At 46.1% G+C, this 15407-nt stretch overlaps 1 protein-coding gene across 2 annotated transcripts in view; it reads right to left on the bottom strand.

Moving 5' to 3' along the window:
• Positions 1 to 15407, bottom strand: part of DYNC2H1 (dynein cytoplasmic 2 heavy chain 1) — a 328959-nt gene that overhangs the window by 268363 nt on the left and 45189 nt on the right. For both annotated transcript variants that reach the window (XM_089775660.1, XM_089775659.1), the window contains exons 14-19: positions 12762 to 12914; positions 12554 to 12652; positions 10601 to 10740; positions 10290 to 10518; positions 7291 to 7418; positions 5353 to 5468 (exon numbers count right to left, since the gene is read on the bottom strand). In XM_089775660.1, the coding sequence (XP_089631786.1) occupies positions 5353 to 5468; positions 7291 to 7418; positions 10290 to 10518; positions 10601 to 10740; positions 12554 to 12652; positions 12762 to 12914 (865 nt within the window). The remainder of the gene's footprint in view (positions 1 to 5352; positions 5469 to 7290; positions 7419 to 10289; positions 10519 to 10600; positions 10741 to 12553; positions 12653 to 12761; positions 12915 to 15407) is intronic.

Below are 15407 nucleotides of genomic sequence, written 5' to 3'. Positions count from 1 at the left end.
CAGGGGGAGAAATGAAGGTCACAGGAGTGGGGTTTGGGACAACAAGGCCACTTCATGTGGCCAGTGGACAGCAATCTGGAGAGCCCCAGCCCCAGCCGGACACTCTCTTCCTGGTGCGGCTGCCCCCCTGTGGTCACTCTCCAATATAAGTTTTCCCAGACCCCGGTGGTCATTACAGACCATAACTGTCCCTGCTCTCAGACCCCTATGCAACAGTTCCCCTCATGCTTTACAAAACTTAGCTTAGGAATATAAATATGTATAACTTGGAGATGCTATCAACAGAATACAGGTTGGACCTCTCTGGTCCAGCACCTTCAGGACCTGAGTGATCCTAGATGAGGGAATTTTCCAGACTAGGGAAGGTCCCCTGCCATCGGCTTCCTCTGCCTGCCGCTCCTCTCCGTCGCTGGTTCCTTTGGCCTGGCTGCCAGTCAGATGAAACTGTTGCCCTAGCCCCTCTGCCAGAGCTGCTGCCCTGGCCTCGCTGCCAACGTGGTAGCACACAGCTCTGGCCCTTCTGCTGCGCCACCAGCCCCACTGCTGGGCAGCATGTGGCCGTGGCTGAGCTGCCCTAATCCAATCTGGGTTGCTGTAGCTTCACTAGCTTCACTGCTGGCCACCAGGTAACCCTGATCAGGTTATCTTCGCTACTGAAGCCCAACACAGGCATCCCCTGCTGGGCAGCCACGGCACAGCCTTACTGCCTGCCAGCTGCCATGGGCTAGCACACAGCCCCGATTGGGCTGCCACAGCACCAGCCCCGCTGCCAGGCTAGCATGCATAGGCTGCCCCAGGCCCAGCTAGGTTGAAGGTCTGCACTTGCTCTGCTACCATGGCCCCACTATCGCTCCTGGGATGCTGAGACCCTTGCTCCACTACCACCAGCCTCACTGTGGGTGTGTCTAGACTACATGCCTCCTTCGACGGAGGCATGTAGATTAGCCAGATCGGAAGAGGGAAATGAAGCCGCGATTAAAATAATCGCGGCTTCATTTAAATTTAAATGAAGCCGCGATTATTTTAATCGCGGCTTCATTTCCCTCTTCCGATCTGGCTAATCTACATGCCTCCGTCGAAGGAGGCATGTAGTCTAGACACACCCTGTGTGTGGGGCTCTCAGCTAATGGCTCTCCTGCCCCGGGACTCTCTCATTCAGAAACATCCATGTTCCTACTGAAGCACAAATGTTGCGAGGCGAGAGAATCCCAGTTTTGGGAGGTGAAACCTCTATCTCACGTAACCTATCAATTTTAATGTTACAATCTGTTGGATTTGTATATCCTATTTTGATAAATGTATCATTCTTTTAGGAGAAATTAAAAATATGAAGTATGAGACTGTTTATAGTTTTAAATATGCTAATGAGAACCATTACTGGTGCCCCACCTAAGCCTTAACAACCTGCTGATCAACTTAATGACTTGCAAACAGCCTCAATTGTCCTGTAAGTCCAAAGGGTGATTTAACCAGTAAGACGTGACCATTTCACTGGGTACAGAGATTCCATTTTGACCCAGGTATTTTTCCATGGAAGGGTGAATGTAGAACAAAAGATTCCTGCCCTTGGTAAAACACTATTTAATCAAGGGGAAACTATGAGCCTTTGTTCTCTGACTAGTCTGGAAAAACCTAAAAGGATCCAAAGGACTGGCGACCCAGGCCAGGGTAAAAGAGTTTCTGACTTAAAGATTATGCCTAGAACAAGAACGGCTCATTAGGATAAGAATCTGTTTGCAATACGTTTTTTAGTGAATTAGAACTTGTTATGCATTTTCTTTTCATTTTAATTTAGTAACTTACTTTGATCTGTCTGTTTTCACTTGAAATCATTTAAATCCTACTATTTGTACTTAACAAATACACTTTTGTTCACTATCAGGCCCAGTGTAAGTAACTGTTATCTGCGGGGGGAACGATCAATGTGCATATCACTCTTTCATTGATAAAGAAGATAAACATCCTCATGAGCTTTATGTAAAACTTTTACTCAGAGAAAAACTGATTTACTTAGCATTTTGATCCCTTTTGAGGATTGGTTTCCTGGGTGCTATGCCCCAGAACTGCATCCTCCCAGATCTGAAGTGGGTCAGTGTCTACATTGCTCTTCAGAAGTGCAGCAACCCCAACTCTGTGCCTTGTCTGGAGGAGACCAGAGAATCTGCCCCACCAGGTGAGAGTGTGGGGAGCCCCAGAGAGCAAGAAGGTAAATGTCAGTGGCATGATCAGCAAACCAGGAAACAATACCAAAGGGGTCTTCTGTGACTGCACCCCATCACACCCTCTATTTGCATGTTATGGGAAGCAATCCCATTCCAGGTACTTTCCATTTTCCTAGTACAACCAAACCCTGACCTTATTGTAAATTAGGACAAGAGGAAGCCGCATACCAAATTAGGTAGTCCTAGCTCTTATAATTTAGGAGGACTTCTTGAACAAACAGACTCACAGTCGGACAGATGGACTCATGCACAAACAGACAGACACACAAAGTCTCATGTACACACACACACACACACACACACAGGCAGTCCCCGAGTTACGCGGATCCGACTTATGTCGGATCCGCAGTTACGAATGGGGCTTTTCTCGCCCCGGAGGACGGGAGCGGCGGGACGCCCAGATGCGCCGCGGTCCGCCGCCCCTGTCCTCCGGGGCGAGAAAAGCTGCTCCCCGTCTCCCTGGTCTGCAGGGAGACGGGGAGCAAAGCCTTGGAGCATGCCCGCAGCGGGACAGCCCGGGCGCGCTTGAGCTGTCCCCTGCGGGCGTGCTCCGCGGCTTTGCTCCCCATCTCCCGACCAGCAGACCAGGGAGATGGGGAGCAAAGCCTCAGAGCACGCCCGCAGTGGGACAGCCGCAGCGCGCCTGGGCTGTCCCGCTGTGGGCGTGCTCCAAGGCTTTGCTCCCCGTCTCCCTGCAGACCAGAGCTCCCGCATGCTCTGCGGCTTTGCTCCGCGTCTCCCAGGTCAGCAGACCAGGGAGACGGAGCAAAGCCGTGGAGGACTTGGGCGGTCCCGCCACCCCCGTCTCCCTGGTCTGCTGGGGGAGGGTGCAGCTAGTGTTCGCCCCCCCCCCCCAGCAGACCAGGCTTTTCTTGCCTACCCCTGGGGTAGAGCAGCTGGGGGCTGCCGGGTTGGTCCCGCAGCGCTGCTCCGGACCAACGCGGCAGCACCCCCGCTGCTCTGCCCCAGGCGTCCTGATTCAGCCGCTGCTGGTCAGTTTCAGCAGCAGCTGAATCAGGACGCCTGGGGCAGAGCAGCTTGGGTGCTGCTGGGTTGCTCCAGTAGCACCGAGGAGCCGCGCTACTGGAGCAACCCAGCAGCACCCCAGCTGCTCTGCCCCAGGCGTCCCCAAGTCAGCTGCTGCTGAAACTGACCAGCGGCTGACTACAGGAAGCCCGAGGCAGAGTTGCTCTGCCCCAGGCTTCCTGGAATCAGCCGCTGATCAGTTTCAGCAGCAGCTGACTTGGGGATGCCTGGGTTTCTTAAGTTGAATCTGTATGTAAGTCAGAACTGGCGTCCAGATTCAGCCGCGGTTGAAACTGATCAGTTTCAGCAGCGGCTGATGCCAGTTCCGACTTACATACAGATTCAACTTAAGAACAAACCTACAGTCCCTATCTTGTACGTAACCCGGGGACTGCCTGTATATATGCCCCAAAGAGCAATAAGAACTGTTGCATAAAAAAGCCTCTACCTGAGCTCACTAGATTTATATACATGGATTTTCTAAAGCTACACCAAACTGTAAGGTCTAAGGTTTTAAACTGCAACTTATTGTGATCCTTGTCAATCTTTGTAATCTGTGTAACTCTCAAACTTACTGTAAACTGCAATTTTGTAATCTTTGTAACATGCAGCCACCTTGCTTGTAACTTTCCCTAAGTTGCATTCTCCCCTGAGTGAATGGAGAGAGAGAGTCTGAGTGTAAGTGTATTTGAAGAAGGCTTGGAACAATGGACCACATGGCAATGAGTCATCACAGTATGGGCATGCTCCCTGATGGATAAAGGGAAGTCTGGGCATGCTCCCTGATGACAAGGTGAATGAGTCACAGGAGTCATTCAGACACTATATAGAGAGAAGGAGCACATGTGACACTCTCTTTTTCCTTCCCCTGATCCTGAGAAGCTCCCCTCCAGTGTCTCTCCTCCTGACCAGCTTTCCCAGCCATGATGAGCAGACAGACCCTCCAGGAGCCACATGCCTTGGCTCCTTCTGCAACTCATATGTCTGTGTAAGTGTGTGATTGCCTGAGGGCAGGTGTGAATGAGTGAATGGGTGTGAATGAGTGAATGAATGGAGGGGTGTGTGCGTGCTTGCTTGTCTGTGTGCGTGTGTGTGTGTGTGAGAGAGAGAGTTCTATCTTCTTTAGTTTAAACCTTTGGTGGCTGCTTTCTCCTCTTTAGTTTTACCTAGTGGAAATAAACCCATACTAGTGTAACCCTGGATGGTCTCCAGTGAGAACATTTTTAAAATAACAAGAACAAATAAGAATCACCTCTGCACAGATACCTAGACTATGGTGCAGGCACATGCTCCTTGCTCTCCCAGAGCACATAGGCAAGAAGAAGTGGGAGACTGGCAGAGACCTAGCTTTGCCTCCCAAAACTCAACAGACAACATGGCTGAGCTGTCATGAAATCTGCAGCCAGTAGAGGTTCACTGTTGGGACAGTGCAGAATGGGAAAGTGTCATAATAGGCTAATAAGCTTTGCTAGTCTCTGCCATTGCAAATTACAAGAAGACAGAGCCTGGGACAGTGAACTACTTAACAGCTTGATGATACTTTGGCATCTGAAGTGCAGACTTCATAATGTTGGTATTGCAGAGTTTATAAATCCCAACAGACTTCTAAGCTAGATTGTGCTTTAAGGCACAGTACTAAGAAGCATTTGGTAATGTGTAAGCAGCACTGACCCTAAGACTCTGTGTCATCACTAGACTCTGTGTCTCAAGGACATCCCTTTGAGACACAGTTCCTTCCCCCTATCCCTTTTTCTCCATAGTGGGCAATAATTTGCTACTGCCCTATACTACTCCCTTATATTGTGAAATGAGTTCTGTCCATTCCCTAGCCTCAAACTTTCAAGAAAACTTCTCTAGAAGATGAATATACATGATATTTCATACAGATGAGGTTATTTCTGGTGTAGCTGAGAACAAATTAAGTTTACAGCATCTTATCCAAAACCCAAAGAAATCAATGAAAAATACAACCAATGGCTTTCTAGGGTTTTGTATCAAACCCTTAATGGAAAACTAAAAACATTATTTTGCTCCAAAACAAAACAAAAGCAAAAAGAAAAAAAAGCCCACCAACCAGATACCACTGTATCTCAAAACTATTTACCTTGTATGGATTTTCTTAAAGATAGGACAAGAATATCATATAGCTTCTGAATAAGATCATCAATCACAGTCTTCACAGGATTGCAATTAACAATTAAGCAATCTATCTTGATGGTACTTCAAAATTCAAGGACAGATTACAAAATATAAAAAACAGAAGAGTAAAAATTAGATGCAATAGTCTCATTATGATGAATTATATAACAAACTTTAAAAACTGTAATTTCAATACTTTATAAATGATCTTTACTACAGGTTGGACCTCCCTGGTCCAGCATCCTTGGGACCTGGTCATCCCAGACCAGGGAGTTTGCCAGACTAAGGGAGGTCAGTGCACCCCTGCTGGCTGTCCTGCTGCCAGCTCATCTCTCTGAAGCTATCCTCCCTGTCGATGCCCTGCTAACGCAGGCCCAGATGAGGCTCCCTGTCCTGCTGGCCACCCACTGCTCCGGGGATTCCCAGGGGTTCCCCAGACAGGGCTCCCCACCACTGTCAGCCCCACTGCCTCTGGGGTTGCCCAGCCACCGCTGCCCAGCCGCCGCCAACGCCACTACCTTCCAGGCTTCCTCAGGGTTTCCTAGCTCCAGGCCCCCCAGTGGCTAGCAGTCCCGCTGCCACTGGTGGTTTCCCGGGATTTTCCAGCCATGGCTGCTAGGCTGGCCCTGCTGCCACTGGGGATTCTCCTTCTGCGACCAGGACTTCCTGGCTGCCACCTGGTCCTGCCACCGGGGTTCCCTAGACAAACCTTCCAATCAGCTGCCTGGCCCCGCTGCCCCCGGGGTTTATCAGTCAGGATTGTTCAGCCATCTCAGTCCTGCCACTAGAAGGTATCTGGGTTCTCCTGACGCTCCCCCACTGGTAGGGGCTCTCCGCCTACATGACAACATTTACGCCGGGAGTTCCCCAGCCGGGGCAGAGGCTTCCCAATGCCACCTCGCCCTGCTGATGCTGGAGTTCCGCTGCCCAGCCAACTGCTGGCTCAGCTGGGATTCCACAGACCCTAAGTTCTCCAAGCTGGCTCCCACTCCTGGGGCTCTTTGGTCCAGCAACTTCTGTAGACTTGCTGGACCAGAGAGTCCCAGATTTGGGAGGTTCAACCTGTATTTAATTATCTTTAATATTTTCATAGAAAATTGTTCATACAGAAGCACACAAAGAAATGTGGCTTAAAGTGTGCATATGTATGTTCAAATACTACAATTACTGTATATACAATTTTACTGGAAGCAATTACATACTAAGACCCTGACCCTGCAAATACTCATGCATGTACTTCCTTTACACAAGAATAGTGTCCCTGAAATCAAAGGGGCTACTACTTATGAATAAGGCAAGTTATGTTAAGTACTGGCAGGTTCTAGGCTTCAGATCTTAATCTTGCAGCAACAGCTGCTAACCTAAACCTACCTGCATTTAGTCAGTGCACTGACATCAGTGGGGATTCATAGGTACAAGGGTTCACACTGGCATATCTCTAGTTGGGATCAAGGCCTAAAGATCCATTCCTAGAAATACTTAAGACATATGAGTTGCTTATGTGCATAAGTGTTTGCAAAGTCAGGCTCTAAGACTCCACGTACTTATTAACTGGAACAATGCTAAGTTAATTCAACTGTTAAGCTCTGTAAGCACTATGCCTGGTACATGTGTCTGGTCAGGCCTTAATTTACAAGGGCAAGACTCATTTCTCATGAAGTTAATGGGAGTCTTTCAACTGATTTCAATGGGAGTTGGATTGGAGTCAAAGCCATAAATTTTTCTGTAACACTAGTTTGAAGAATGAGAAGTTAAAAAAAGATACTCAAACATTAAAGAACAGTGATGAAATTCTGCCTATTTTGTCATATAGAAAGTATATTTCTAGTCTACTATTTACACTGTGACTGGGCCAGTGAAAGTGTTCACTGTTCACACACAAAAATGTTTTGGTAAGCTGTACCTGGGAAGGCGTTCCACTTCTTTCCCTTTTGCTTTTAATGCTTTGAAGTTTTTTTCCCAGTCTTGTTCACTAGAAAGATGTTTTTCCACCAGAGTTTCCATATCTACTTGTCCAATTATAATCCATTCCTTTTCAACATTGTATTTTATTGTGAAGAAAATAAGTAAGATGTTGAAATGAAGAAGCATTACATGTCATTAATATTAATAAAAACAGAAGCCTATTTTATGTTCTTAATCTAACACGGGTCAGCAACCTTTCCGAAGTGGTGTGCCAAGATTTAACTCTCCTCCCATGGGCCGTGCTGCTCTCCCAGAGGGAGAGGGCCTATCTCCACCATGCTCCCCATGGACCACATGGGTCAATGCAAACTTTTTCATGGACTATCAACTGCTAATGAAAACTCACCATAAATTACATAATTACACTCGAGCTATTTTGCAAGTGCTGCAGCTGAGAACAGTTTAATTTAAATTATTGAACAGATTAAGCATTTTAACTTTCTCATGTTAGTTTATCAAACTTCATTTTAAATAAAGTAAAATATTATGTCCAACACAAAAGGTTTCAATGTTTTCTTTATTTATGATGTGGCGGGTGACCATTTTAGGGTCAGGGGTCACTGACCCACAGAGAAATCAGTTGGGGACCACATAAATGAGAAGCAAAAGTCTCCTCCAAAAACCTCCAAACCTCCAAACCTCACTGAGACACCACACTCTTCTGGCACTCCAGCTCCCACAGGGTGAGGGGAAGGGACAGGGAAGACTGAGGTTCAGAGCTTCCCATTGGCCAGATTTACTTTTCTGGGGTTCCAGAGTTAGTGGATTTTGTGAACCCCCTTAGGCTCTGGGATGGGAACAAAAATGAGGGGTTCAGTGTGTGGGACAGATCTGCCAGCAAGTGGGATAAAGATGGGGGTGCAGGATCTGAGAAGGAGGTAGGGAGCAGGACGGGATAGGAGGGTAGGGTCGGGAAGGAAGTTTGGCAGCAGGAGAAGGTGTGGGGTGGGGGTACAAGAGGGAGTTTGGAGGTGTAAGGGGGTTGGGGGAGAAACACAGAAAAGGTGAGAGGGAGGGTATGTCTAGACAACATGCCTCTGGCGACAGAGGCGTGTAGATTAGGCTACCTGGCATAGGAAAATGAAGCAGCGATTTAAATAATCGCCGCTTCATTTAAATTAAAATGGCTGCCGCGCTGAGCCCATCAGCTGTTTGTCAGCTCAGCGCACTAGTCTGAAAGCTCCGCGGTCGACATCAAAGGCATTTGTTGACCACCCCGTTATGCCTCGTGGGATGAGGTTTACCGGGGCGGTCGACAAATGCCTTTGATGTCAAAAGCAGAGCGTCCAGACTAGCACGCTGAGCCGATAAACAGCTGCAGCCATTTTAATTTAAATGAAGAAGTGATTATTTAAATCGCTGCTTCATTTTCCTATGCCAGGTAGCCTAATCTACATGCCTCTGTCATCAGAGGCATGTAATCTAGACATATCTGGTGAGAATGCAGCCAAATAGCTAGTTGAGGACTGAGGCAAAGAAGTGGAGAGTAAAGGAAAGTGCAGCTTCTGCAAAGTAAAAATATATCCTCCTTCACACCTTCTCTCTGCTCCAGCCTCGCTCCCCTCAGCACCATAATCCCCCCCAGCCTGATCCCCTGCAGCGCCCCATGCCCTTCAGTGCAACCTCTGCCCTCTCCCATCCTGCCCCCCGCATCCTCCTTCACCCCCATGCCTGCCCCCACATCCCTGTGCCCCCAGCACAATAACTGGCAGGGCAGCAGCACTGGGACTTGCAGCCTTGCAGAGCAATGCTGGGGCGAGGAGAGGTGCAGGAGGGCAGAGTCTCTTCCCTGCCCGGCCCAGCCCTTTGCCTGCAGACTATGGCCCCAGGGCTGAGGCAGGCAGAGCCCAGGGCTGCCCAGAGCTGGCTGCAGCCCAGCCAGGCGCAGTAAGGCTCTGGGGAAGGGGCTCTCCACCCCTGCACACAGCCCAAGAGGAGCAGCACGGTGCAGCCTGGGCCCCGGCACGCCAGGTGTGCCAGCCACCCAGCCACAGCTCTATGGAGCAGGCCCAGCCCCAGCCCCTCCCAAAGCAGGACGCAATTCCAGGGACTCACACACGCGTGTGTGCCTCTCCCGCCTCCCCCTCCCAGCAGGAAGCCAGTGCTGGTGCTCTAGCCTGTAGCTGTGTGGCTGAGACTGGAGCCACAGCGTGGGCTCCCTGCTGCATGGGGAGAGGGGTGGTGCTGAGCTCCCTCCTCATGTGCCAGTAAAAATTGGCTTGGGGTTGCTGACCCCTGAGCTATTATTTTAAAAAAATATTTTGCAGGCTTTCAGCTCAACCATTTTAACCTTAACAAATGGTTCTTTTCTTTGCACAAAGATATTTTACATGACTTAATGCTCAAATCAGAAAGCATAGTCTGCTATACATAACTAAGTCTTTCAAATAGTGATAGAGATGCAGCCGTGTTAATCTCCCCCCTCACTCCCACTCTGTTCTAAAATTTGATTTGTCAATTTCACAAGCGTTCACTTTTTTTTTTAATTATATCACTTTGGTATATATGGTTGTGCTGATTTTTTCCACATATTGATCTGAGGAAGTGGGTCTGGCCCACGAAAGCTCATCACCTAATAAACCATCTTGTTAGTCTTTAAAGTGCTACATAGTTCTGTCTTTTGTTTCAAGTCTTTCAAAGATACTTTAAATCAAACCTTGAACAAGAGATGATGGTCTCATGAAATAATAAAATTTCAATGGGAACAACACATATGCTTCGAGGTAGGCATGTGTTTAAAGGCTTTGTTGACTGGGGATGGACTTGCTCATATGCTTAAAATTAAGCACATGTTAAGTAATTTGCTAAATCAGAACCAGAATGTACAGAGACTAACAAAAATTAATGTTCCACATCTTCTAAAATGATTCATCCCTGAAAATAATTGTAATTGAGTCCAAAACAAAAAGTCTGACTCAATCAAAATACTTTACATACCTTAAATTGGTTTGAAACTTCTGACAGTCTTCTGAACAAATCTTCTGCTTTACTGAATGTAGTCAGAAATCCACTTGCATTTCTTTCAGTCATAATAGAGAAGATGGGTTCTTCTTCTGTTTCACCCACTCCTCTGAATTGATTTGGAATGGAGATAAATCTCTTCATTTCTCTGTAATATCTAGCTCGTACTTCTTCAAACGGGGGTTTGAATTGTAATCTTCCCTGTCTAGAAAGTGAAAAACAATATAAAAATTAATATTTTAGATAATTTCCAGTCATAATATTTTAATATTAGGGAAATATCTTACTTATAAGTTAAATCAATATTTATTTCTGGCAGATTTTCATTAAGTGCCTCCAAACCCATTTGATATTGATGCTCCAGAGCTTTGTAGAGTTGATGATTCCAGTGCTGTCTCCATGCTTTCATATCACCAGGAAGGAATCCCTAAAATGTAATAATATTTATTTAATTTACATATCTTTCCTTGATGCATAATTAGACTGTGAAACTCAGTGCCACAAGCTGTCACTGAGTCCAGGTACTTAGTGTCCTAAGGCTACACACGGCACAGACTAGGTAGTTCGAATTAAAGCTCCTAATTCGAACTACCTAGTCCGTGCCACATGTAGCCACGGGAAGGTAGTTTGAACTACGGGACATTTAAAAATGGCGGCGCCCGGGAACTTGCAAATAAAGCCCGGGATATTTAAATCCCGGGCTTCATTTGCAAGTTCAAATGCCTACATTAGCCACCCTAGTTCGAACTAGGGTGGCAGTGTAGACATACCCATTCATACTATGCAATTCAGGAGCTGGTAACAGATAGTGCAAAGAAAATATAAGGTATTTCCTTTGCCTACCTGCAAACCCCTGACAATACTATTCCAGATATGCACTAAAAATGTAGAGGGTAGAAACTATATAAGGGTAGAAACCCATAACTGCTGATATCAACAGAAAAGTTCCCATTGACTTAAATAGTATCTTAAAAAAGCCTTCCTTGCTTTGGCTTAAATCAGGGTTGGGCAATAATTTTTGAAGGAGGTCACTCCAAGAATTTGGAAAGTGATCAATAGCTGCTCTCTTTCATATTAATGGAGGAGATGCAGGTTCTGGAATGGAGACTGAGTACAGAAGGGTGTTTGGAGTAGGAGACTGAGGTGCAAGAGGGATGTGTGCTCTGGGAAGGAGTTTGGGTGATGGAGAGTTTGGGTAAAGGAGAGTTGCGACCTGGGACAGAGGACTGGGGTTCAGGAGATGGTACAGAGTCCATCAGGAGGTATGAGTGCAGGACAGGATTTTGACCTAGAGGAGGGGCATAGGAGCAGGTGCAGGGGTTTGGGTTGTGACCTGGAGCAGGAGATTAAAGTGCAGGATCTGGGAGGAGGGTATGGGTGACCTGGAGGAGGGGTGCAGGAGGGTGTGTAGGACCTGGAAAGGGATATGGGTGCAAGAGCAGGGGTGCAGAGAGTTTGGGTTACATGGGATACAAGTGCAGGAGCAGGCAGATGATGGAGGGCTGGGGTGTAAGAGGCAGGCTGTAGCCGCGAGGCAATTACCTGGATAGCTCCCAGTCAGCAGCCTAGAAGGTTCCATAGCCAAGATCCCTGCCTTCTATGCCCTCACACATACTCAGAGCAACTGCAGGGACAAAGTGTGCTGCTCTAAACACTACAAGCACAGGGGAAGGGAGAGAGGGGTACTTCATATTCTGCCTGCTTTGCAAACAGGCAGCTCCTATTGGCCAGGAACCGGCCAACAGGAGCTGTAAGATTGCTCTGGCAATGAGGCAGCGTGAGAAGCCTCTTCCCTCCTCCCTTCAGGCTTGCAGCATTCTCAAAAATATATGGCCCCACAGCTGGCTTTTCAGAGTGGGGGCAGGGCAGGCAGGAAGCCAATTGAGGCTCCCATGGTCTGGATCCGACAGCTTGGCCAGTCGGATCCAGCCTGCAAGCCATATTTTGCTCAGCCATGGCTAGATGGTAGCAGTGTCACCAACTCTTACCGTGAAAATATAGTACTGTATACTCGCGATTTAGCAGGTTAAAGAAGGAAAAAAATGTCATCATTATTTACAAGGTAAATACACATCTACTTTTAAATTCTACACATATTTGCTATGCTGCATTGGCATCTTGGGTTTTTAGAACAAAAGTTTTGTAGTTCTCTTTTGCATCTTTATTATTAATTGTTCTTTGTCACTGAAAATTCCATTTAAAATTACTTCATTGCCTACAATACAATAATGAAACCATGCCTGTGACTGAAGGCTAGCGAAACCAGTTCTAAGTTCCTGTAGTCCATCCTTCCAACGCTGCTGCTGCCGCAGTAAATCAATATTCATGAGAACTACAACCTGTTAAAAAAGAATTTAAAATATGCTAAATGTTGTACTATTAATTTGTCATCAATGAAAATGGAAGAAGCAAATTACAATTTTTTTCAGTTTCATTAGTAAAACGTACCTTTTCTATGAAGTTAGTATGCCACTTTCTTAGTTTTCTATTTTCAGTAGAAAGCCGTTCAGCAGCAGCTTGGAGTTTTTTAATATATGCTTCTAAATCCTTAGGGTTATCCCACGTTATCTGTGTCTTTCCCCCAGAACCAGCTTTCGAATGCTGGGGGCAGGAGGGATTAAAAGCAAACATGACAAGATTTAATAACCAACACAGAGCTAAATCATCAGTTTGCAATCTAGTCGATTGCAAGAGGAAGCTTCAGAAAGAGACTGTGACTTTGAGACAGTCTCTCTCATTATCTTCCTACTGATCCAAGAAGGAGTATATTGTTGCAGCATATGCTCTGTAAGAGTACATCTACATAGCAATGTTATTTTGAAATAACTAGCATTATTTTGAAAGAACTTAGTTCACATCTACACAGCAGGCAATTATTTTGAAATAATGTCAAAATCCTGTCAAGCTGGAGGACTTCTTACTCCTTCTCCTGTAACCCTCAGGCTACATCTACACTGCAGGCCTTTTGCACAAGAACAGCTGTTCTTGCACAAAAACTTGCAGAGCGTCTACACTGCACACGCGTTCTTACACAAGTAAATTTACAGTACAGCATTGGAAAAGAGGGCTTCTTGCAGAAGAGTTATTCCTCTCCCCATGAGGAATAAGCCTTTTTGCACAAGAGCTCTTGCACAAGAAGGCAGTGTGGACAAGCAACATGGATTTCTCACGCAAGAAACCCGTATGGCTAAAATGGCCATCAGAGCTTTCTTGCGCAATCGAGCATCCACACTGCCATGGATGCTCTTGAGCAAAAGGACATCTCTTGTGCAAAAGCACATGGCAGTGTGGACATGCTCTTGCACAAGAACTTTTGCACAAGAACTCTTGCGCAAAACAGTTCTTGCGCAAGAAACCTCCAGTGTAGACGTAGCCTCATTGTATAAGGAGTAAGGGAAATCGGAGGAAGAGTGCTCTATTTCAAAATACGTGCTATGTAAATGCGCCACATTTTGTAATAAGCTACGCAATTAACATAGCTCAATTTGTGTAGCTTATTTTGAGTTAAGCTCTGTTGTGCAGATGCACCCTAACACACCAGAGTAACTAAACTAGCGAGTGAGTTAAGGGTGAAGGAATCAAAGCTTTGCCCATTCCGCAACAGCCTGACAGAGATGGAGGACCTAGCTACTATGCACAGCCAAGCATGGCATAGGGATGCCACATAAACCCTCTGCTCCCTTGCATCTTTACTCAGAGTGAACTATGAATTGATCCACAACCAGTTACCCTCCAAATTTATTCATTCTCAATGAAAGTAACAATTGTTTAAAAGTAAATTGCAAAAACTTCTATTTTCAGACAATCTGACTTAATGTTCCTTTTAATTTTTTCCATCCATGTGCAGAATAAATTTCTGTTATGTGCACTGAGTCAGGTATGGATGCACACTACCAATAGAAATGCATGTTGTCACCTGTGGATGCTCTGCTTATCAGCTGGATGGCATTTGAATCTCTCCAGGGTCGCAGCCCAAGCCCCAAGCACTCAAGTTAAAGGGAACTATTGACCTGACTTGTAATTTACATGGATGACATAGGCATTTTTGTATTTTTCCTTGTTTTTTGGGACATGGCTTCCTAAAGTTATAGTAGAAGAGCCATACTTGCATGAGATTTTGAATATATTTGTGTTTTAAGAGATGCAGTTTGGAGGTGGGGGGTAGGGATTGAGCACAATGACTTTAAACCACTTTGTGCCCTTCATTCCTAGACCATTCTCAGGGTTGGAGAGACCTCCAGATAGCTCTGGAAGACTAGTTACAGTAGTCTCCCCAGGCTGCCCTATGAGCCACAGTGACCTCTTATCTCCACAGCACTACAAGATATCTCCCCACTCCTGACATATCCCTTCCTCTTTCAGCTCTACCAACAATAGCTAGGCTTGCAAGGGGTTCTCTGGAAGCAGGTCAGCTGCCTTCAACAGTGCTTGCACTGGAGAAACTTTCTTAAGCTAGATATGAGGCTTTTAGAGACTCTTTACACCACTCAAGTCCTTTTCACAGCATAAAGGAGCTGGAGTAGAACAGAGGATCATACGAGATGATACCCAGGAAACAGTGAAACTCATAATATGCAAAATACTTGCCAATGAACAAAGTAAATAAACAGCAAAAATAGAAGGGAAAAATATCCAATCTTTCCCTTATACAGGTTAAACCTCTCTAGTCTGGCACGCTCTGGTCCAGCAACATCCGTGGTATGGCATGATTTTTAGTTGGTTGTTCATTTATAATGGATGTGCTCAAGTTTCCCACAATCCCATAAAGGTTTTTTTACAGACACCAGTTCTGGCTCTCAGGGTTCTGTGATGTTGTTTAGCTCTAAATTACCCCCAAATGTTCAAGAGCCCAGGAAGCAGTGGAAGTGCTAGTAATACTGCTAAATGCAAGCTTAGGTTTTATGCTTTATCTACTTATTTCCTTGTTCCAGTAAAATTTATTCACCTCAGTGAAATAAAAATAAAGACACACATACTACAATAGCGATGAGGAGTCCTGTGGCACCTTATAGACTAACTGAAGTGTAGGAGCATAAGCTTTCGTGGGCAAAGACCCACTTCGCCAGATGCATCTGACGAAGTGGGTCTTTGCCC

This window comes from Pelodiscus sinensis, chromosome 1 (genome assembly GCF_052426305.1).
Source record: "Pelodiscus sinensis isolate ZL-2025 chromosome 1, ASM5242630v1, whole genome shotgun sequence".
Lineage (NCBI taxonomy): Eukaryota > Metazoa > Chordata > Testudines > Trionychidae > Pelodiscus > Pelodiscus sinensis.
The sequence above is the reverse complement of the archived record's forward strand: the minus strand, read 5'-3'. Positions and strand labels throughout refer to the sequence as shown.